Source organism: Carcharodon carcharias, chromosome 37, assembly GCF_017639515.1.
Source record: "Carcharodon carcharias isolate sCarCar2 chromosome 37, sCarCar2.pri, whole genome shotgun sequence".
NCBI lineage: Eukaryota > Metazoa > Chordata > Chondrichthyes > Lamniformes > Lamnidae > Carcharodon > Carcharodon carcharias.
Genome location: NC_054503.1, coordinates 7,383,161 through 7,407,631, shown reverse-complemented (window position 1 = coordinate 7,407,631; position 24,471 = coordinate 7,383,161). Strand labels below are relative to the sequence as shown.

Sequence of the window (24,471 nt, the reverse complement as noted above, 5' to 3'; positions counted from 1 at the left end):
CTGGAGGTTCCATCACATGACTTGCCCCCACGCTCCAGCCATTAGTAGGCCAACACTGCCTTCCCATACCAATTAGAAAGCAATTGGATGATGTTTGACTGTCAGCCGAACAGCCTTTTTTCTCACACTCAATATTTTTATATCTGATAAAGAGAAATGTTGAAAGAAAATTACAAAAAGCAAACAATCTTTGTTAATGTCCTGATGATTTTACTCCAGGGTTTGCAGACAGCAGTGACCTGGAGATTGATTTTCAATTCCTGGAGAATCCAGGCCACTCCTGGAGGGTTGGCAATCCTTTTGCTGACTCCCAATCCAGAAATGCCGCGATGTTTAAAACGTTTTCAAATCCCTCCATGGACTTGCAGCCGCCCACCCCACACTTTCTGCTATTGCTAATTGTATATTAATTGTAATTTAGTTTTATGCAGGTGGTGGGCATTAACTGTATCCCTGTAAAAAGGAACAGATTGAAACTATGCTTGCGAGTGAGGAGGTACGTGTTTGTAATATGTATTTCCGTAAATAAATTATTACAGAAACATGTAAAAATTGGCTCCAGTTCTATCCTTCACCATAAGATAAAAGCAAAATACTGCGGATGCTGGAAATCTGAAACTGAAACAGAAAATGCTGGAAAAACTCAGCAGGCCTAATACATCTGTGGAGAGAAAGACAGAGTTGGTGTTTCGAGTCCATATGACTCTTCAGAGCTGGTGATATTCCCATGAAGAAGAGTCATATGGACTTGAAACGTTAAATCTGTTTTTCCCTCCACAGATGCTGTCAGACCTGCTGAGTTTTTCCAGCATTTTTTGTTTCTATCCTTCACCATCTGGCTTTCTGTAGTAACCTCCCTCAGCTCTACAACCCTCTGTGTACCTTTACTTCTGGGGCCCTAAGTTCTGGAATTCCCTCCCTAAACCTCTCCACCTCTCCCTTCTCCTTTAAGACCCCGCTTAAAACCTACCTCTTCAATCTATCTTAATTTCTCCTTTGACTCAATATCAATTATTGCTTGATAATCACTCCTGTGAAGCACTTTGAGATGTTTTATCAAGTGAAAGCACTATATAAATATATATCGATGACGTTTCACCTCCTGACCATCACTGGGGGAATTGCAGGGCACTCCATGCACTTTTAGTTGATTGGTTGAACGGTGAAGTGCAGCCCCAGCTCCTGAGATAGAATTTGTTACGTTTTAATTTCAAAAGTAGGTACAACATTTATAGAAACCACATAAAGAAGTGGTACATCTGACAATCAATGCAAAGCCTTCACTCACCTCACAATTTCTAGTTCCATTTCCTGCCTGGGACAGAAAAAATAGCCCTGTGGAAAGAAGGACTTGCATTTCACAACCTCAGATTTTTTTTATTCCTTCATGTGATCTAGGCATTGCTGACCAGGCCAGCATTTATTCCCATCCCTAATTGCCCTTGAGAAGGTAGTGGTGAGCTGCCTTCTTGACCTGCTGCTGTCTGTGTGATGTAGGTGCACCCACAGTGCTGTTAGGGAGGGAGTTCCCCAGGATTTTGACCCAGCGATAGTGAAGGAACGGCCGGTATAGTTCCAAGTCAGTATGGTGAGTGGCTCGGAAGGGAACTTACAGGTGGTCATATTCCCATGCACCTGCTGCCCTTGACCTTCTAGGTGGTCGATGTTGCAAGTTTGGAAGGTGCTGTTGAAGGAGACTTGGTGAGTTGCTGCAGTGCATCCTGTAGATGGTACACACTGCTGCCACTGTGGTGAAGAGAGTGATTGTTGTCAAACATTTTGAGTGTTGTGGGAGCTGCACTCATCCAGGCAAATGGAGAATATTCCATCACACTCCTGCCGTGCCACGTAGATGGTGGACAGGCTTTGGGGAGTCAGGAGGTGAGTTACTCTCCGCAGGATTCCAAGCCTCTGACCTGGTCTGTCCCACAGCCAATGAAGTACTTATGAAGTGCAGTCATTGTTATAATGTAGGAAATTTGCACACACAAAGCTCTCAGAAACAACAATTTGATAATGACCATATAACTTATTTGTGACAGAAAATGTGAAAAATAGTGAGGTGAGAAAGTACTAGAGGGCCAAAAAGAAACAACAGAAACTTGTATTTATACAAAGGGAGAAGGTGGGAGAATGGGGTTGAGAAACTTATCAGCCATGATTGAATGGCAGAGCAGACTCGATGGGCTGAATGGCCTAATTTCTGCTCCTATGTCTTATGGTCTATTCCACCTTTAACATAGTAAAACAGCCCAAGGTGCTTCACAGTGGCATTATAAAACAAACTCTGACACCAAGCCACATGAAGAGAGATATTAGGACAGGGGACCAAAAACTTTGTAGTAAAAGCAGGTTTTAAGGAGTGTCTTCAAGGAAGAGAAAGATCTGATTATTATCAGATTGCTCGTTGCAGATGCCAATGATGGAGCGATGGAAATTGGGGGATGCTCAAGAGGCCAGAATTAGAGGAGCTGCTTGTTAATACTGGCTGAAGAAGTAAATAACATAAATGATCTTGAGCCTCAAAAACCACCTAGAGTCAGTTATCGGTCAGGAAGTTTATCATATTAAATGACAGGAAATCCTTCAATTCAGGGCAATCAGATTTCACTTCTGGCATCCACTAGAAAGTATTTAAAAACACTTTTGTTACTTATTTGTTTGGAAACAAATTGTGCACTGGCTTAAGTCCCAAGGCAGTTGCTGATTCCAGAACCACAGGGGCAGTCCCTCTATGGAGCAGCCAGTTAAGGGGTCTGAGCTATACAGAACAGCATGATCCAAGATTCCATCTCCTCTCTGGGTTGCTTCAGTGTTCATAAGATTCCTAACGGCACAGAAGGAGCCAATTCAGTCCATTGAGCCCATGCCAGCTCTCTGGGAGGAAAGGAAAAATCCATCACCTGTTGTGGTAACTGTCTCAGTTGTGGCTCCGTTGATATCACTCTTGCCCCAGAAGGTTCAAGTCTCACTCCACAGATAGTTGAGCAGCTAAACCAGGCTGACAGCCCCCAATACCGAGGGAGTGCTGCACTAACTGTCGGAGATGCTGTCTTTTAGATGAGACATTAATTCAAGGCCCTGTCCATCCTCTGCAGTTGATGCAAAAGATCCTGCAGCACTATTTCAAAGAAGAGGAGCAAGGAGTTCTCCCCAGTGTCCTGGGATCAATACCTCATTCTTGGGATCATGGGCTTGTCTTACAAAGAAAGGTTGAACTGGTTGGGCCTATGCTATTGGAGCTTAAAAGGATGAGAGGTGATCTTATTGAAAAATATAAGATCCTGAGAGGATTTGATAGGGTAGATACTGGGAGGGTGTTTCCACTTGTGGGAGAGGCTAGAACCAGGGGACAAAGTTTAAGAATAAGAGGTCTACAGCTTATTATGGAGATAGGAGAATTCTTTTGTGGTTGTTAGTTTGTGGAATTCTCTTCCCCAGGAAGAAGTGGAGGCTGGTTTATGTAGAATAAGGATATCTGACATAGTAAGGGTTAATGTGGGACTGGTAAACAGTACCACCCACAGTGTGATGTAAAGATCACATGACCTGAGACGAAGTCTGTTGTGGACTGGACAGAGACCTGTGTATAAGCATGCATGGAGTTATCTCATAGCTTGGTCTAAATCCGGTATATATGTACGTAGTTATGTGTTATCAATAAACAATTACTGTTCAACCATGCGAGACTCAGACCTCTTTGTGAAACTTACTGAACGTACAACAGGTTATTGAGTTTATTCAAGGCAGAGTTAGACAGATTGTTGAAGGACAAGGTTGCGGGGGGGGGGGGGGGGGGGGGGCGGTGGGGCAGACAGGGAAGTGGAGTTGAGACTACAGCCAGGTCAGCCACGATCTTATTGAATGGCAGAGCAGGCTCGAAGGGCTACTAAGTCCAGTGTTCCTATTGAATCCTTCAACTAAATCACTGAAAGAAAACAAGATGATCTGGTCATTGTGTTACACTCCTGTTTCAGGACCCCTTACTGAATGTAAATTGGCCGCTGTGTTTACAACAGCGAGTACACTTCAAAAGTGTCTCATTAGTTGTAAAGTGCTTTGGAGACGCCCTAAGACTGTGAGTGGTCTAGAAATGCAGGTTATTTCTTTACCTTCGTGTATGAGCCCAGGGTCTGATTATCAGCTTAACCTTGGAAAGCATTAAGACTCAGCCCAAACCTGTCCCACACAAAAATATACTTTCCATTAAAGGTCAATAGATAGCAATTCGATCTTATTTTAATTTTGAAGAGATTGTACATGAGCTGTTGGGGCTACAAAGCCAGAGGCAAGAGTGCTAGCATTGCGCCATAGGACAGGGAATAATTCAGATATTAAAATTTAAGAAAAAAACTGCTTTCCAAGTAAAAATCCAGATTTTATTAGTCAGTTTCCTTTTTTGCTGTTGTTGGCTGTTCAGGCTCCATGCCTCCAGGCACTGACTGATATCTGATCTCCGTGAGTAAAATTAGAATGTGATTCACTCTGTAACACGCACTCAGGCACAGCCTGAGAGCAGCCTCAGATACTCTTAGCCATGGCTCTGCCAGGTCCTCTCCACCTTTTCAACCTGATGTGCATTTTACAGTCTGTGAGTCTAGCAGCAGAGAAAGAGCGTCTGAATGAAGGTAAGGAGGGGACCTCGGCTGACCTCTTTCTGACCACCCCCCACCCCCAGGCTTGCGACGGACCAAAGGGGAATTTATAATAAGGTTTATAGAGGATGCAGAGGTTAATAGCTTTGCTTGTATCCACATTTAACCATTTTGGCACTGACAACTCATTGCAGCGAAGTGTCTGTTAATCTCACTCTCTTGCCTCTGGCTTAATAAGTTGTGGGTTCCAGTCCAGCTCTAGGGACTTGAGCACAATATATTAGCTGATTCCCCCAATGCAGTACTATAGGACTGCTGCATTGTTGCAGGTGTTGTCTTTCAGCTGAAACATTAAACCAAGGCTCCATTCACCCTCTTGGATTACATGGTCATTACTTTGCAAAAGATCTAAGGAGTTTGCCCCTGTGTCCTGGCTAATACTTATCCTTCAACCAACACCTTGAGGTAGATAACAAAAACAAAAATACCTGGAAAAATTCAGCAGGTCTGGCAGCATCGGCGGAGAAGAGCAAAGTTGACGTTTCGAGTCCTCATGACCCTTCAACAGAACTAAGTAGAAATAGGAAAGGGGTGAAATATAAGCTGGTTTAAGGGGGTGAAGTGGGGGGGCGGTTTGTTGGGACAAGCAAGCAGTGATAGGAGGAGATAACCAAAAGATGTCACAGACAAAAGAACAAAGAGGTGTTGAAGGTGGTGATATTATCTAAAAGAATTTGCTAATTAAGAGTGGATAGCAGGACAAGCAAGGTAGCTCTAGTGGGGGTGGGGTGAAATAAATCATGGGTGGAATACATTTAAAAATAATGGAAATAGGTAGGAAAAGAAAAATCTATATAAATTATTGGAAAAAAACAAAAGGGAGGGGGAACTTTCAAATAGGAATCACTGTGGAAAGACCAGGAGCAGGAACCTTGGCTGATTCTTCTCCCTAACCCATTGTCATAAAAACCCAACTGGTTCGCCAATGTCACTGTGGATTGTATGAGGGCGGAGTAGGTTTTTTGCCCCCATCTTATTGCCCCTCCTCTTTGAGGGGAAGCTTCTCCCCCATGTTCTGCAGCTTCCCACAATGAGATAGAGATTTGGCAGTCATTGTGTAGGGGATCCCTGAGACTGTAGATAGATTATCTGATCATACCTCAGTTGTGGGAGTTGGCTGTATGCAAATTCTAACATAACAACAGTGACTACAGTTCAAAAGTTACTGCCATAAAGCACTTAGCAACCTCCTGAAAGGTGCAAGTTCTTTTTATATTTCCATGTAGGGTCCTGTAGGGCCCCCTTCTTCCCCTGTCATCCATTCACTGTTGTTGGAAAAATGCTCTGTAGGAGGGAAGGGACCGCCATGTATCTCAGGGTTCCCCTACTTGACAGCTTGCAACCTCCACAATGACGCCAAATCTCTATCTCATTGTGGGAAGCTGCAGAACATGGGGGAGGAGCTTCCCCTCAAAGAGGAGGGGCAACAAGATGGGGGCAAAAAACCTACTCCGCCCTCATACAATCCATAGTGACATTGGCGAACCAATTGGGTTTTTATAACAATGGGATAGGGAGGAGAAGAATCAGCCAAGGTTCCTGCTCCTGGTCTTTCCACAGTGATTCCTATTTGAAAGTAAATGAGTGTGGGCATTGAATAAGGACGAGCCAGGGCGGGGCACTGAATACTCCCCCAGAGTTGAACCTCCAGCCAACAGACGACACATGGGCTTATACATGAAGCTCAGCAACCTGCAGAAGGTATCAACCAGCAGGTACCCTGTACCCCAGCTAACGTCGGGAATAGAAGGGAGAAACTTTTGTCTGTTTCAGCAAATTTATTTTGTTTCATGCCAAATTAGTTTTATCTCCTATGTGACACTTTCACATAAACATTTGTAGTTGCTATAACATATTGATAGACATGTGTAAGTATCCTCAAATACTCTCATACACAGGGACACATGTAGAGAGCCAGCAGACAAATGGCGATGGGAAAGATGATCTTTTTGTGGCTGTTGCATTTCTTATGGGATATATTTCTTTTTTCAGTGGTTGTGTATGACTCTTGGAACAGCAGCCATTTGTTGAAAGCTGGTGCCAAGGTAAGTAACGAGTAACTTCCCTTGCTCCCGTCCCTCATTTTTGCCGTCCCATGTTTTCGACAACTTTTTATCTTATTCACCATAAAAATACAACTTGCATTTGTACGTCATCCCTCATCTAGAATAATATTTGGGGATTTAACAAGGTGAGGGGAGCAGTTTGGTGGGGAGGGGGGTAAGAGATCAAACATTCCCAGGACAGGTACAGCACAGGGTTAGATACAGAGTGAAGCTATCTCCACACTGTCCCTATCAAACACTCCCAGGGCAGGTACAGCACGGGGTTAGATACAGAGTAAAGCTCCCTCTACACTGTCCCTATCAAACACTCCCAGGACAGGTACAGCACGAGGTTCGACATAGAGTAAAGCTCCCTCCCCTTGCTCACAAAATGTCTTCACTCCATTTGCAGCCATCCTGTGGTTTCTGTGATTGAGGTTATTTATTCTAATAGCTGTTCTATAATTTTTATCCACAGTGGTCAGTCAACAGTTTTGCTCTGGAGAGCAATTCACCCCACTTGGTCTATCAAAGCTGCCCAGTGGACATCGAACCTCAGAATCTGCCTGAGGTCATGTGGACCGATTCAATCCCCATCAAGGATGCTCACCATCTCTTCCTAGACATGAAGTTTGCTCTCTCCAGCTGCCTTTTCCTGGATGGTTGCAGGGAGAATTTCAGTGTGTATTTCTACCAATCCAACAGCTATGCCAGACCCAGAATCAACAAATCCATCAGGATCCCCATCAAAGGAGAGAAGCACTTTCCCAAAGAGTACCTGGAAGGGCCCATCGACTGGAATAAGCTGAAGAGCACACTCAACACGGTCAGAGGGGAGAGCCTGGGTCTTGTGCATCGGTCAGTGTTCCAGCTGGGCTTTCTTTACGTCGGTCCCTGCCTCCTCCTCAGCTCCTTCAGGGTCTATTACAAGAAATGCCCAGAGAGTCATCACAGCCTGGCTGTATTCCCTGAGGTCATGGGCAGCGGTGAGCTGGTCCCTGGCCAGTGTGTGAACAACTCAATACAAGAGGGCATCCTGCAGAGGCGTTGTGGCACAGATGGTGTATGGGGACCCTCTGTTGGTCATTGTATGTGCAGTGAGGGTCACCAAGTTGAGAGGGATGCCTGTACAGGTAAGGGCTACTTTAACTACTTATCGGTTCCCGCACTGCCAGGACCACTTACATCTATGTTTTACAACAGTCCAAGTGGCTCCTCTTCACCTTGCAACCTATTTAGTGAGAGTTGGCAGACACTTCAACCATGGGAAGTGGAAGGCACTACAATGACTCCCATATTCACACGGCCATGTTCTCCAGTAGAAACTATTGGATAGTGATCAGAGGCAGGAATATTGATTACTTTTCTCATCCATGAACCATCGAAATCCTATTAGCCCCGCCGACTGATATAATCAAACTTGTTGTGGTGGTTGAAACTGGTTTTCCTGCTCTATAATCACTCAGCTGTTCAAGGCTTTTATTGGCTGAATTTCCATAATGTGACAGTGGGAGAGAAACATTCACTCCATTTTATTCTAGCTTACACCAAGTCCAATCCTTTCTGTGTGTGTTGACCTACAACAGCTCCCGATTAAGCAATGCCTTATTTTAAGATTCAGATTCTTGTTCTCAGGGTCTTTCATGGCCTCAACCCTCCCTATCTCTAGTAACCGCCTCCAGCCCCTACAACCCTCCCTATCTCTGTAACCTCCTCCAACCCCTACAACCCTCCCTATCTCTGTAACCGCCTCCAGCCCCTACAACCCTCCCTATCTCTGTTACCACCTCCAGCCCCTACAACCATCCCTATCTCTGTAACCTCCTCCAGCCCCTACAACCTTCCCAATCTTTGTAACCTCCTCCAGCCCCTACAACACTCCCTGTACCTGTAACCTCCTCCAGCTCCTACAAGTCCCCTTATCTGTAACCTCCTCCAGCCCTTCCAACGCTCCCTGATTCTGTAACCTCCTCCAGTCCCTACAACCCTCCCTGTATCTGTAACCTCCTCCACCCCCACAACCCTCCCTATCTCTGCAACCTCCTCCAGCCCTTCCAACGCTCCCTATATCTGTAACCTCCTCCAGCCCCTACAACTTTCCCTGTATCTGTAACCTCCTCCAGTCCTTACAACCCTTTGAGATACCTGCGCTTCTCTAACTCTGGCCCCATTTCCTTCCCCTCACCACTAGCAGCTGTGCCTTTAGACACCTAGGTGCTAAACTCTGGAATTCCTTGCCTGAACCACCCCAGCACTCCTTTAAACCTATCTGAATATCTCCTTATGCAATCTCATTAGGCGATTTAGTGTCAAATATTATTTAAATACCCTTCGGTAAGGCACTTTGGGACATAAAAACATAACATAGGAAATAGAAGCAGGAGTAGACCACACGGCCTGTCGAGTTTGCTCTGCCATTCGATACGATCACGGCTGATCTTGGGCTTCAACTCCATTTTCCTGCCCTCTCCCCACATCCCTTCAATCCCTGAAAGACCAAAAATCGGTCTATCTCAATCTTAAATGTATTCAATGATGGTTGTTGAAGGGACCTTTTGCTATGTTAAGGCAGCTACTTAAACGCGAATGTTGCTCTTTTGCAAGTTTTCTTTCCTGAAGGTGCTGATCCTTGCTGGGAAACGGGCTCCATGGGTGTCGCCTATGACATACCTAAATGTCCATGTGCCATATATGAGCGCTGGCAGCGAGTGGGAGCAGGCTACTCCACCTTGATGGTGTCACAGCCTACCTTCACCCAATGAGCATGCTTCCTGCAGTACAAGGGGTCAGTATCTCGAACTCTGTTCGAGTATCTGAATGTTTTGTTCCCTCTCTTTGCCAGGGGTGCAATTCTATCCTTCCCTGAGCTGAGATCATCTGGCTCAGATTGGGAATTCAATGTGGAACCACCAACTTGGCAAATGAGCCTCGGTGCCCCAGTGTGCCTCAGTCCAACCTCGAATGAATGCTACTCACTGCAGCACTGAGTGAGGATGTCACTTTAATTCCAATGAGGTGTTTCAGCCCCAGCTCAGTGGCAGCACTCTTGCCCATGAGTTCAAGTTCTGCTCCATGCCCTGGGCACTCTGACTAGTACTGGGGGAGCGCAGTGCTGCTGGAGATGCCACCTTTCTCATAGACGAGGGCCTGGCCCTCAGGCTTCCAGTCATTAAAAGAAAAAAATCTGTGGCGCTATTTGGAGAATGTACAGGGGCGTTTTCCCTCACAATCAACATCAATAAAAACAGATTATCTGGTTGCTTATCACGTCGCTGTTTTTGGGATCTTGCTGTGCACAAGTTGGCTACCTCACATCTCTACGCCGACTACACTTTAACAGTAACCCCATTGGCTGTGAAGCGTTTTAGGATGTTCTGAAGTCCTTCTTATTGAGGTGAAGGCCCATGCCCGCCAGTAACTGGCTGCACATTGCACAGAGCTCATTGCACACCAGACCAGGCCAGTGATGCTTTTCAACAAAAGGCATCTCCTGGAAGCAGTTTTGCCGGCGAGAAATGGTTTGATTTTGAAGCACTTTGTTTTGAAATGGTTGAGTCATTGCTCCAGCTGGAAATCCAGGGATGAACAATTCCCACTCACTGAAGTGGAAAAAGGCAGTGGAGTGATAGAAGACAAAAATCCCCCTCCAACCCTGAGGTTAGCTGGGAGTTCAAATGCTGGCTAATCCAGTGACTGTGGCAACGTTAATTTAAACAATATGAGGCACTCAGTCACTGCATGAGACTTCACTGCAGAGGGTGTGGGGACACTGAATGGGGGCTGCTGTTTGTGCATGAGCTTGTAACCACAGAATAGAACAAGAAGGGTGGGGTGGGATAGAGTGGGACTGAAGGCAAAGCTCTTAGCTTCCTGTTTCAAGATGCTTCAGATTTATTCCGGTTCTGCTTGTCTGGCTCCCTGGACTTGCAGCACTAATAACCAGCTCCTATGGAAAGTTCTCACACCGATACAGCCAAGTGACAGTTCCGATGCTTTGGATATGGAAAGTTGCAGTGTCTGGTTATCTTTCACAACAGAGGCCTGGACACAACCCAAGGGAATGAAGTGAAAATCCCTTCCCATCAGCAGGCTGTTAAAGGCCAATGTTTGTAATGCAGTTTCCATTGCCTTTCTCTAACTCAGCACCAACAAACCCACAGGGGATGGGAGTTGGAAATGGAAAAATGTCATGGAGGAGGGACTTTAGCTCTGTATCTAACCCCATGCTGTACCTGTCCTGGGAGTGTTTGATGGGGACAGTGTAGAGGGAGCTTTGCTCTGTATCTAACCCCGTGCTGTACCTGTCCTGGGAGTGTTTGATGGGGAGGGTGTAGAGGGAGCTTTACTCTGTATCTAACTCCGTGCTTACCTGTCCTGGGAGTGTTTGATGGGGACAGTGTAGAGGGAGCTTTACTCCGTATCTAATCCTGTGCTGTCTCTGTCCTGGGAGTGTTTGGCATTGTCAAAAGTGCCTGAAATGGAAAAGTTTCCCATTCCAGTATTAACATTCAACACTTTGATAGAATGTTTTTTCTTAAAATGCCTCAAAGCCTGGGTGAGGGCGTGTCTTTTACACCCACTCTTGCTGCTCTAAGTCTGCTTTCTGTCTGCTTTCTCTATTAGGCACAAGGGAAGAATGCAAAATGCAGTCTTTCTGGTGCCTGCTGTTTGATTCAGTGCCGTGTCTGAACCTCTGGGGTTTTTAGGTGTAGATTGGATGGCGCGTGTCTGGAACAGTGTTGCAATAAATGACGTTCAAAAATCAAGAGGTATGCTGACAAATAGCACGCGTGGACTCTCCCTTAAATTAAGAAGTCCTTTTAATCACATTTAATTTTCTCTGTACACACCGTTCCTCCTCACCGCGCTGAGTTTACTCACACTGACTCATTAATTGCCGAGACCTAAACTGTGAAACTCCTTACCTCCTCCTCTCTCCCGCTATTTCTTAATTTCTATCATCTATCAGGTCCTCAAACCCAAGCTTGGTGTCATCATTAAAAAATTTGAGGCATAGACTTTCATCTTCATGGCTGGGACTAGGTGGATCATGGACATGTTAAAGTGTCAGCTCTGTGGGTAGCTCTCTCTTGCTTCTGAGGTTGTAGGTCCAAGTCCCATTCCAGAAACTCGAGTACATAATCTAGGCTGACCTTTTGGTGCAGCACCAAGAGAATGCTGCACTGTTAGAGGTTCCTGTTGGTTTCCAAACCCAGGCCTCCCCATCAGCTCTCTCAGGTGGATGTAAAAGATTCCACGGTCACTATTTTGAGGAAGAGTAATCCTCACATTGTCTTGGCCAGCATTTATCCCTCAAGCTGCACCTGGAACAGCTTGGTTATCTGGTCATTCATCTCATTGAGGTTTGTGGGAACTTGCTGTGTGCAAATTGGCTGCCACTTTTCTCAATGGGCAACATTTTCCCTCCGTCCCCTGTCGGGGGCGGGGGAGGGGGGATGTGCATGACTGGGCATGGGCGGGCGGGTTCCCAATCGGGGGTTCTCCACCTTTTTACATGGGCGGGCGCACCCAACGTGATGTCCACTCGGAAACGCTATGCGCTCCTTGTGTGGTTGCAGGGGGATTCCCCTGAACTGAGGCGGCACTTTGCCTCAGGGAGATCAGTGGAAGTAATAAACATTTTTTTTGAAGGGTAGAAAAAATTTTGGCTGACATGTCCCCTCATGTGAGCTGGGACATGTCAATTTCTTTTATTTAAACATTTTATTAAAAAAATTAATACAATCATGAAACCTCATCCCACCCGTGGATGAGGTTTCATGTTTTTTCTGAAGGCCGCCTGGGCTCCCAGTCCGTCCGCCAACCTTAAGGTTGTTAATTACTTTTTTAATGGCCTTAATAGGCCTTTGACAGCTCGGCGGGCACACAGCTCATTCGGCTGTGCGCCTGCTGAACTGAAAATCTAAATGATGCATCGGCAACCGGAAGATGCAGCCCTATATCGGTGACTACACTTCAAAAAATGTACTTGATTGGGTGTATAACACTTTGGGACATCCTAAGGCTATGAAAGGCACTATATAAATTCAAGTCTTTCTTCATTATTCTGTATCAACGTGGACGATTATCTAAACCATGTTGTTTCCAACCTTGGTGATGTCATTCGCTCTGGAACATATCCAACCACTGAGGTTTCTCAATGCAGTATAGAGCTTTGCTGAGACCACACCTGGAGTACTGTGTACAATTTTGGTCTCCGTACCTAAGAATGGATATACTTATCTTAGAGAGAGTGGAATGAAGGTTCACTGGACTGATGCCTGGGTTAAGCGAATTGTTCTATGTGAGGTTGAGTAGACTAGACCTATGTTCCCTAGAGTTTAGAAGAGTAAAGAGGCGGTCTAATTGAGACATGCAAAATTCTTAAGGAGATTGTCATGCTGGGAGAGTGATTTCCTGACTCGGGTGCCTAGAACTAGGGATCACAGTCTCAGAATAAGGGATCTGTCATTTAGGATGGAGATGAGGAGAAACTTCTTCCCTCAAGTGGTTGTGAACCTTTGGAATTCTCTACCACAGGGACTGTGGATGAGTTGAGTATATTCAAGTTAGAGATTGGTTGACTTTTAGCTACTGAAGGATGCAAGGGATATGGGGATAATATGGGAAGGTGTAGCTGAATAGAAATTTAACCATGGATAGTATTGAATGATGGAGCAGGCTCAAGGGGCCGAATGGCCTACTTCTTTTACTTCTTATTGTTTTATTTAAAACACATTTTACTTGGGATCTACTAGAAGGAGGTTGCTTAGTCTACCTTGAAAATAATGGGGAGATGTGTCTTTACATAGTCTCATTGCACATGTCAGTGTGGTGGGATGTGTAACATGGAGTATAGCTGTATGCACAAACCTTACCAATCTCAGTAACATACTGTAGGAGGTTGTTTTCGACATTATCAACGTAGTGAATACTATATTTCAAAACATAGTGGTTGCCAGTCTAAACAAGTTCTCATCTGGAAACTGTGACTGAGAGTAATGTGGAATGGTTATGCAATTCATGGAAAGGCATTATCAACTGGAATCTGGCTTTAAATCTTGATTTAAAAACACTCAAATATTCATACAGTTCAATTCAGTCCAAGACTTTAATCCTGAATTTAGATGTGAGGAAGGCTTTGAAACTAATTTCTCTCGCTCTTGGACAGGGTGCTAGATAGGGCTTTTCGTCTCACCTTGAACCTCTAACCTCTTCTCTCTGAGATCTTTATTGTCTTTGGTACTGTCATCCTTTCTCCTCCGAACTGTCATCTCTTATTCCCATGCTCCAAATGCCTCGTCCTGCACCTTTTCTTCCTCACTGCATTGATGCATTGTTATTTTCTATTCCGATTCGATCTTTCCCAAGAATTTAATCTTCCCCCAACCCATGGACATTTAAAACTCAATTGTGGTGTCAACTGACACCTACTTCTTAATTTACCTTGTACACCATTCAGGGAAGATTGAACAAGCTAGAAAGTAGAAGACTTGTGGTTCACGGGGGGTGGGGGTGGGGGAGGGGGGCAGGTTGGTGCCCTTATGGAAATCTTTAAGGTTATGAAAGGGGTTATGATGTTTCCACACTGGCAGGGGAGATCTGAACCAGGGGCCATAAATATAAGATAGTCACTGACAAATCCAATAAGGAATTCAGGAGATTTCCAAAGAGTGGTGGGAATGTGGAACTCGCTACCACAGGAAGTGTTCGAAGTGAATAGAATAGGTGCATTCAAGAAGGAAAGGAACAGAAGGTGATGCTGATAGGGTGGGATGAAGAGGAAGTGGAAGGAGGCTTGTGTGGAGCCTAAACACCAGCATAGGTCAGGTGGGCCAAATGCCTGTATGTTCTATGTACCTTGCCACCTTTTCACTGTTTTCAACCCTGGTAGTCTCCATGGATCTCTCTGCAGATTTTCCAACATTTATTATTTTATATTCTTCTATAGCATCACCTCTCAGTTGTATTTTTAATGATGAAAAGCCCAAGTTTTTCCAGTCTTTCCTTATAACTCATACCGTTGACACTGGGAATTAGGCTTTGTAGCTCTTCTCTTTTTGGCACTGTTTTTATGCTTCAGTGTCTCCCCTGTGTACCAGTAACCCTTTGGGTAAGAGGCTCCATCTATCTGTTCAGGTGCATGTTAAAGGGACAATGTTGTTAGCTGGTAGCACTTTGAACCAATAGGTGTGGGTTCAAGTACCACACCCAGTCGTTCCCAGTTCCAGTACTCAGGGAGTGCTGCATTACCGAGGCGCTGTCTTTTGCATGAGGTGTTAAACTGAGGCCCCTTGCTGTGCTCTCTCGGCTGGCCATAAAAGATCTCGAGGCACTATTTTGATAAAGACCAGGGGCGTTCTCCCCGGCGTCCTGGCCAATATTTACCCCTTAATCAACATTACAAAAAAAAGATTATGTGATCATTATCACATTGCTGTTTGTGAGAGTATGCTGTGTGTAAATTGGTTGCTGCGTTTCCTGCATCACAACAGTGACCACACTTCTAAAGTACTTCAAAAAGCCCCAAAGTGCTTTAGGACATCCTGAGGTCATGAAAGGAGCTATATAAATGAGAGCTTTTCTTTTTATTTTTGACAATCCTTATTTGAAGTTGGTTTAATGCTTACAGTTTATTCATTTGTTCTGTCCCTCTCGCAGCCTGTAAAATAGGATACTACAAAGACACAGTGGGGCATGGAGCCTGCATGAAATGCCCCATGAACAGTCACTCAGAAGCTGAGGCCTCCATCTCCTGCCAGTGTTTGAGTGGTTACAACAGAACTGAGACACTCTCTCCTTCGGCTCCTTGCATTGCCATTGGTAAGACGTGCTGTGCCAGGGACTGTTCATGTTGGACAGGTCCTCAGTGTGAGATATGCATACGAGATATATGTCATGAGGCACTTTCTCATGGTAAGAGTGTAAACGTGGATAAATGTTGGAAGCTGGATGTATCACAGGGGCAGGGAGAGATGGTCTGTTTATGCTTTAATAGCAATCCTGCTGCGATTGATCTAGCTGCTCCAAGTCCCTCATTTTTTTTTCGTGGCACTTATTGCTAAAGTATCTTTTCCATCCTCTGATCACCACAATCAGATGTCAGTCATGGGCTCAATGCATAGCACTCTCATCTTCTGCGTCGAAAGGTTGTGGGTTCAAGTTCCATTCCAGAAACCTGATTGCAAAATCTAGGCTGGCAATCTAGTGCAACGCTGAGGGAGTGCTACACGGCCGGGTGTGCTCTCCTTCAGAAGAGATTTCAAACTGAGGTCCTGTCTGGCCTCTCAGGTGGATGTAAAACATCCTGCAACCCTATTCAAGAAGAGCAAAGCCTTAGTGTCTTAGTCAATAGTTATGTCCCAGCCAAAACAGATGATCTAATCATTGTAATATTACAATTTGTGGGAGCTTTCTGGGTGCAATTTGGCAGTCATATTTCTTACATTTCAACAGTTATTACACTTCAACAGTACTTCATTGGCTGTAAAGCACTTGGAAACTCTTGAGATGCTTTATAAAAGCAAATCTTTTATTTTTTTTCTTCCTGTCAGTGAAGACTAGGAGAGATGGTCTGTCGCTAGGGCTTCCATGGATTGAAGTTGCACCATGCGATATTGCAAACGAATGTGTTAATGTATATGTGTCTCTCACTCCTAGTCCTTTCTGGTTTCCCTTACAGCCGAAAGATGCTTCTGCATTGTCCTGCTGTCCAATTCTGGTACAACAAACCGGGCACTGGCTCAGGTACTGTTGACACATCACCTACAGGATGCTGGGTTATGCGCTGAGCTACATGAGGCCCAAGCGACAGGATTTGCAGTTGAACGCAGCCTGGAGATTTGAGTCACTTTTTGCCAAACACTCAACATCTCCCGTACAGAAATGCAGAAAAACTACAGATTCAAAATGTCATCTACCATCCCCACCCCAAGCAAAAGATGGCATTGGGCTTACTGACTCCTTACTCTCCCCAGTAGGTGGGAACCTTGTGCGTGAGACTTTGGGCTTCTGCATCAGGATCCCACCCCATGTGTATGGAAGTTGGAGGGAATTGTTTTTCTCGCCAGTTGATACTACTTGCTGGTGTGATCAACAGAATTTGTTCTTGAGTTCTAAAACTTTCCCAAATAGATGGATTATGACCATTGTTAAAAGGCCACGTGTAAGGCTTGAACATATTCCTTTTATTTGCAGAGGATGCCTCCTTGTGTATGAATGTGTGTCAATACGTTGTACATGTTCAAGCCTTGCACGTTTTTTGAACTACCCAGGAGCTTGGGGAGCCTATAGACCCCCACTGCTTTCTTCTTGGCCAATAAGAGTCGACTTGCCAACCAATCAGCATCCTTTTCTCCTGTAGCATAAATTGTTCTGATTGTTTGAAATTCGGCGTTCTTGCAGTTGCCCTGATGATTGCAACATGTCTCTCTTTTCGGCAATATTTTACTTTCTTTGGGGATATGTGCACGGTGTAAAGCAGGCCGTTGATTCGCTATGAGACTCAACTGACATGGACCAATTTCACCTCCATTAAGTCTTGGTTTTAAGTTGCCCATCTGTCCCTCTAATTTTTCTCCCTCCTCTTCTGGAGGTGCTGCTCTTGATGGGCTACAGTCCCCCGGGCACTGGTAAATCCTGCTGTTCCCTCCTCAAGCCAGCAAAGTTCATCTGTGAGCCTGGATACTGAATCCATCAGAGTCTAGCCCAATCCTGTCCCCACCCAACACTCGCACATGGACACGTCTTTGGGTAGTGGTTAGGGCTGACTGAATTTTTTTTTCAGTTTCCCTGGGTCAGAGATGCTGGGTTCAGTCGTAACAACCATGACACTGTGTTTAGTGAGATTAACAGACTCGGCACTGTTTTGGAGGTGAACCTGGGGCTTTCCAGAAGGATGTGACTCAGCACCACAGCAGATGCATCTTTACCCACTGAGTTCTTGGGATATTACAGCACAGAAGGAGGCCATTAGCTCTGCCTTGTCTGTGTCAGCTTTTGAAGGAGCTTTCCAATTAAAATGCATCCCTCTATTCTCTCCATCGTCCTACAATTTTCTCCTCTTCCTTTATTTATCCTGTCCTCTTTTAAAAGTCACGATTGAACCTCCTTCCACTGCCCTTTAAGGCAGCGCATTCCAGAGCACAACGGCTCGCTGTGCAAACAAATTCTTCTCATCTCTACCCTTTGGTTCTTTTGCCAGTTATCTAAAACCTGTGCCTCTCTGGTTACTGACCACTGAGAGCGGTTTAGGCTTATTTAATCTATCAAAGCCCCTCAGAATTTTCAATGCCCTCCATTAAATGTGCCCTTAGCCTTCCCTGCTGTACGGAGAAGGATCTCCAATCTCCCCACATAAGAGAAGTCTCTCATTCCTTGTGGGGAGTGCAACTAACCCTTTAAAATTTTGAAAGGGCACATGGTTTGGTGGCTAGGTAATTGGAATAGGTGTAGGATATAGCCTGCGCATTACTATAAGTAGTTATGTTACTCGTCACCCACCCTCCCCTGATGTTTTGGTGTTCGTATTCAACAGAGACTGAGGGACGGTTCCTCACCACCAGAAACTTGGCACTAGTAGGAGATGACAGTGGAGCTCTACAAACCGGGGTGATATTGGCAGCCTTTGGAGGTGCACTGCTAGTGGTCGTGCTGCTCATTGGCATGCTTGTTAGCTGCAGAATGAAGACGAAGGACAAGTAAGAATTAAATCCTGTCTGGGGGGGGGGAGCAGACAGAGCAAGAACACAACGCAAACTAGAAGAGAATTGCAAGGGAGCTATCAAACTCCTCAGTGTAACACTGACATACCCACACCCCTCACTGTAACACTGATATAACCCACACCCCTCACTGTAACACTGATATACCCCACATCCATCACTGTAAAACTGATATACCCCACACCCCTCACTGTAACACTGATATACCCCACACCCCTCACTGTAACGCTCTCTGATATACTCACACCCCTCACTGTAACACTGATATACCCCATATCCCTCACTGTAACACTGATATACCCCACACCCCTCACTGTAACACTCTCGGATATACCCATACCCCTCACTGTAACACTGATATACCCCACACCCCTCACTGTAACACTGATATACCCCACATCCCTCACTGTAACACTGATATACCCTACATCCCTCACTGTAACACTGATATACCCCACACCCCTCACTGTAATACTGATATACCCACACCCCTCACTGTAACACTGATATACCCCACACCCCACACTGTAATACTGATGTACCCCACACCCCTCACTACAACACTCTGATATACCCCACACTCCTCAGTGTAACACACTCTGATTTACCCCACACCCCTCACTGTAACGGTCTCTTATATACCCCACACTCCTCACTGTATTTCTGGTATACCATACACTCCTCACATTAACACTGATATACCCTTCACCCCTCACAGTAACACTGATATACCCCACACCCCGTACTGTAACACTCTCTGATATATCCCACATCCCTCACTGAAACACTGATATACCCCACACCCCTCATAGTAACACTCTGATATACCCACACCCCTCACAGTAACACTCTCTGATATACCCCACACCCCTCACTGTAACACTCTCTGATATACCCCACACCCCTCACAGTAACACTCTCTGATATACCTTACACCCCTCACTGCACGCTCTGATATACCCCACACTTCTCACTGTAACACTCTCTGATATACCCCGCACCCCTCAATGTAACACTCTCTGATATACTCCACACCCTTCACTGTAACACTGATATACCCCACACCCCTCACTGTAACACTCACAGGTATATCCCACACTATAACACTTGGATGTATTCCACACCCTGATGAAAGGACATTGACCTGAAACTTTAACTCTGTTTCTCTCTCCACACAGGTTGTCTGGGCTGCTGAGTATTTCCAGCATGTTTGTATTATAAAACATGTGGCAATTTGAGAAGGATAGTCGTTTGGAGCGTGGTAGTTTCTCTGCAATCTTAGCTGAAGAGCTGGAGTGATGCTAAACTGAGGTCTTACAGCACCACAACTGGCGGGAGGGTGCAATTCCAGTGTGATAAATTTCTAAATCCAGACAGCCTCAACGTATTAGTCACTAATAATGGACAATTCAGGAAAAACTCCTTTACCCAAAGGATGGTGAGAATGTGAAACTCGCCACCACACAAAGCTGTTGCAGTTAGCTGCAATTAAAGTGAAGCTAGGTGAACACAAGAGGGAAAAAGGAACATTAGGAAATTATTGTAGGGTTAGATAGAGACTGGTGAGTGGAGGCAAGAAGGCTCTGTAAACAGCTGCAGTGACAAGCTGGGTTGAATTGTCTGTTTCTGTGCTTTGGATTCAATGTCATTCTCCGTAACATGCGCCATTTCTATTATACATATGGACATGGAATTTATAATGAAAAAAGTTGGCTCAAATATGTGACACCAACATGACAGCAGGAAGTATATCCTTATGGACAGGAAGTATGTGTAAATATAAGATTTTTAACATGTTATAGTTAGATCTTTCAATAAATCAGCTTTTGTTTCCCAGGTGTAATGTAGAGAACGGATTGCAGCTGGTACCACTCAATACAGGAAGGTGCTTCAAGAAAAAACTGGAGGAAGTCCGATGTAAGTTGCCTGATACACTGTCTGATTGCCATGATTTGGTCAATAATTTAAACTCTTGCTTCAGGTGAATTCTAATCCAATTTGTAAACAGACAAGTCTTTTGGATGTGTAAAGGTTTGCATTTCTCTTTTTCCTTTTCATTGTGCCTCTCGCACATTCATGTTTATATTCATCATTCTTTTTTCCCCGTCACTTGCATTTTTCTCTTTTTTTATTTGTTCGTGTCGGACTTCGGAGCAGTAGAGAGCCATTCAAGATGCGGGCCAGCATTTGTTGCCCATCCCTAACTGACCCTTGAGAAGGTGGTGGTGGGCCACCTTCTTGAACCGCTGCAGTTCATGTTGTGTAGGTACACCCACAGTGCTGTCAGGAAGAGTGTTCCAAGATTTTGACCCAGCGACAGAGAAGGAACAGCCAATACAGTTCCAAATCAGGGTAGTGTGTGGTTTGGAGGGGATCTTGCAAGTGGTGGTGTTCCCATGTGTCTGCTGCCCTTGTCCTTCAAGGTGGTAGAGGTTGTCGGTTTGGAAGGTGCTGTCGAAGGAGCCTTGGTGAGTTGCTGCAGTACATCTTGTAGATGACGCACACTGCTGCTACTGTGCGTCGGTGGTGGGGGAAGAGAATGTTTAAGGTGGTGGATGGGGTGCCAATTAAGCGGCAGCTTGTCCTGGATGGTGTCGAGCTTCTTTAGTGTTGTTGGAGCTGCACGCATCCAGGCAAGTGGAGAATATTCCACCACACTCTCAGCTTGTGACTTGTAGATTGTCAACAAGCTCTGCGGAGTCAGGACCTACTCACCATAGAAGTCCCAGCCTCTGACCTGCTCTTGTAAGCACAGTATTTATATGGCTGGTCCAGTTCAGGTTCTAGTCAATGGTAATTTCCTGGATGTTGATAGAAGAGTATTCAACGATGGTAATGCCATAGAACGTCAAGGGGAGGTGGTTAGGTTCTCTCCTGTTGGAGATGGTCATTGCCTGGCACTTGTGTGGCGCGAATGTCTCTTGCCATTTATGAGTCCCAGCCTGAATGTTGTCCAGGCCTTGCTGCATATGGGCATAGATTGCTTCAGTAACTCAGGAGTCATGAATGGTTCTGTGCAATCATCAGCAAACATCCCCACTTCTGACTTTATGATGGTAGGAAGGTCATTGAAGAAGCAGCTGAAGATGGCTGGGCCTTCTCATGTCCATTACTGTTCTGCTTCACTGTCTCACTGGCACTGATTTCTCTTGTTTCTGTCACTCTTGTTGTCTTCCTTCCCTGTAAGTACTTGTTCTTTCCTCCTTTCTCTCTCAATTGTCTCAGTCCTTCTCTGCTGCTCCTCTTCCCTCCTCCCTGTTCTCTTCCTCTCTAACATGAACATTTTTCTGTATCTTATTGAGGTTTGCTTTAACCTTTAATTGTACCTTGCTGTCCTTCTAGTGCAGCATCTGGGAATCAGTAACTCTCTGAAGCGGAACCTGAAGAAGGTGATGGTGGATCGGAATTTGCTGTCCCTGGGTCAAGTCCTTGGCGAAGGTATGTGAAATAGGAAGAAAGCCTTGAATTTATAAAGCACCTTCCGTTACCTCAAGGTATCTCAAAGTTTATTGCAACCAATGAAGTACTTATTCAACACAGTCAATGTTGTAACATTGGTAACCTGGCAGCTAACTTATGCACAGCAAGCTCCCACAAACAATGAAAGAACAATCAGACAAACTGCTTTAGTGGTGACCTGGTCAATACTTAGCCATCAACCAATACTTGGTTGATGGCTAAGTATTGACCAGGACACCAAGGAGAACTCTGCATATGCTTTTAAGAGTATTGACTGTGGACTCCTTAAAGCCACCTGATGGATCTCAATTTAAATTCCCAAAAGACAGAACCTTCAATAGTGCAGCACTCCCTCAGTATTACACTGGGAGTATCAGCGTGGATCATGCGCTCACATTTCTGAAGTGAGAATTGAACCACAATGTTTTGACCCAGAGGCAAGAATCCCACTAAGCCACAGCTGACACCTCAGGCAATGTGTGTTCGTACTGTGTTCCGATTACAAAGATTGCACTACAGGTGATAGGCAGCATGTATGTGGTGAAGGACCAAACTTTGTGTCTTTGCTGTCCATCTTCAAAAGAGCAAGAGCTCTTATAAATAGACAACTGTTTATGCAATACTGACTGGTCTCTGCTTCTCTTTTTTTTTGCTTCGTCAGCTTGATCAGTGGTTTTCTCAATAATTCAATCAATGGTTCCTTTTTCCTCCTATCCTTTCCTGATGGCACTGACTGTTGCTAGGCTATAACTCCACAGGCACCAGCACTCTCCCAGGACATGTCTATCTGAACCACCATTGATCATAGCAGTCACAACAGCAACGGTTGATCCTGTCAGTACCTGACAAGTGCATTTTGTAACTGAAGGCACTGGTAAATGATCAGTTCGAGAACTCTGGTTTCTTCCTAGCAACTCCACCAAACCCCACCACCCTCCCCCGACCCTCCCCCCACCCCAACCTTCACCTCTTCTCTCCCTATCTTGGGAACACTGCAAATGACCACATAGCCCTCAAGCACAGCCTTACCTGAGATTGAAAGACTTGGTATAGCCCATCCAGGTGTGCATGGCTCAGAACCATGCCAGGCAGAACTACTAGCAGTGGCCAACAAACTTTCACAATGGAATTCAACGGGTGGGGTATCTAATGGTTGCTGGAACAGTATTGACGGGCTGACATCTCTATCTCTTATCCCTGATAATTAGGAGAGTTTGGCTCAGTGTACCAGGGAATATTCACGCAAACCAATGGTGTTGTCCAGAATGTTGCTGTTAAGACAATGAAACGTAAGTTCAAACTCTGTGAAGTCAGATCTTGATGAACTTGAGACTGTTTTACTAAGAAATGATGCAGTGAGGTTAAGATAACAACAGATTAAAAAAACATAATTGGTGTTATAAACTTTGAACAATAGGATATTTGATCTGTTGGGATCCTATACATGGAAGTGAATCAAAAAGGATTTGATCCATTGGAATCTATAGAATATGCATGAATAGGAAGTGATTTGGATTCTACACAATGGCACTGGAAGGGAAGGATTTTCTCCATTTCTATTCATTATAATCGGAGTGAATGGGAAGGACTTTGCCCAATGGGATTCTGTACAGTGGGAGTGAATGGGAAGGAGTTACTCCAATGGAATTGTGTACAATTGGAGTGAGTGGGAAGGGGTTTGTGTCCATTGGGATTGTGTACAGTGGGAGTGAATGGGAAGGGGTTTGGGTCCATTGGGATTGTGTACAGTGGGAGTTAATGGGAAGGGATAGGCCCAATGGGATTGTGTATAGTGGGAGTGAATGGGAAGGAGTTGGTCCAATGGAATTGTGTACAACTGGAGTGAATGGGAAGGGGTTTGTGTCCAATGGGATTGTGTACAGTAGGAGTGAGTGGGAAAGAGTTTGGCCAATTGAGATTGTGTACAATGGAAAGGGGTTGGGTCCATTGGGATTGTGTACAGTGGGAGTAAATGGGAAGGGTTTGGGCCCATTGGGATTGTGTACAGAGGGAGTTAATGGGAAGGAGTTTAGTCCATTGGGATTCAATACCGTCAGAGTGAATGGGAAGGGGTTTGGCGATTGGAGCAAGTTGAGCTGAGGGTTTAAGAATATCATACAAAAAGTGGATTGCATAACATTAAATGTATTGGTTTAGATGGGACTTTTTTCTAAAAGCTTATTGTATAACACAAGGCACAGCCTTATTCCAACAATGCTGCTCCTTTTCTCATAGCACCAGCTACCTTACATGAGCACTCTGTTTGGTCGGGGAATTAATTATATGTATGTTGGAAGAATGCTGAAGGAGTTGCTTATTGATTGTGGGTTTTTTTCCCCATTTCCCTTCCCTTTGCTCCTGAAGATGCTGTGGTGTGACCTCACTGGTACATGCAGCTCTCCAGTACCTCATCTAAGTGGCCGTTCTTCCCTGGGCTGTGAGTGTTGGCAGAATATTCTGCCACAGAAGTCATTGCAACCATGTCCACGCCTCTCCTCACTCAACAATCTTTTTTTTTGAGCAAGAACTAGTGGATAGCAAACTGATTCATTCTTCCTCTCCCTGATCCAGAGGAGTCAAGGCAATTTA

The 24,471-nt window shown here is 45.0% G+C and overlaps 1 protein-coding gene across 1 annotated transcript in view; it reads left to right on the top strand.

The window, feature by feature from the left end:
- The first annotated feature begins 4,513 nt into the window (after window positions 1-4,513).
- The window catches only part of LOC121273021 (tyrosine-protein kinase receptor TYRO3-like), a 33,557-nt gene continuing 13,599 nt past the window's right edge, over window positions 4,514-24,471 (top strand). Inside the window, exons 1-8 of the mRNA XM_041179959.1 lie at window positions 4,514-4,628; window positions 6,648-6,700; window positions 7,179-7,833; window positions 15,362-15,523; window positions 18,237-18,399; window positions 20,261-20,340; window positions 21,766-21,861; window positions 23,091-23,171. Of these exons, the coding sequence (XP_041035893.1) occupies window positions 4,538-4,628; window positions 6,648-6,700; window positions 7,179-7,833; window positions 15,362-15,523; window positions 18,237-18,399; window positions 20,261-20,340; window positions 21,766-21,861; window positions 23,091-23,171 (1,381 nt within the window). The 5' untranslated portion in view covers window positions 4,514-4,537. The remainder of the gene's footprint in view (window positions 4,629-6,647; window positions 6,701-7,178; window positions 7,834-15,361; window positions 15,524-18,236; window positions 18,400-20,260; window positions 20,341-21,765; window positions 21,862-23,090; window positions 23,172-24,471) is intronic.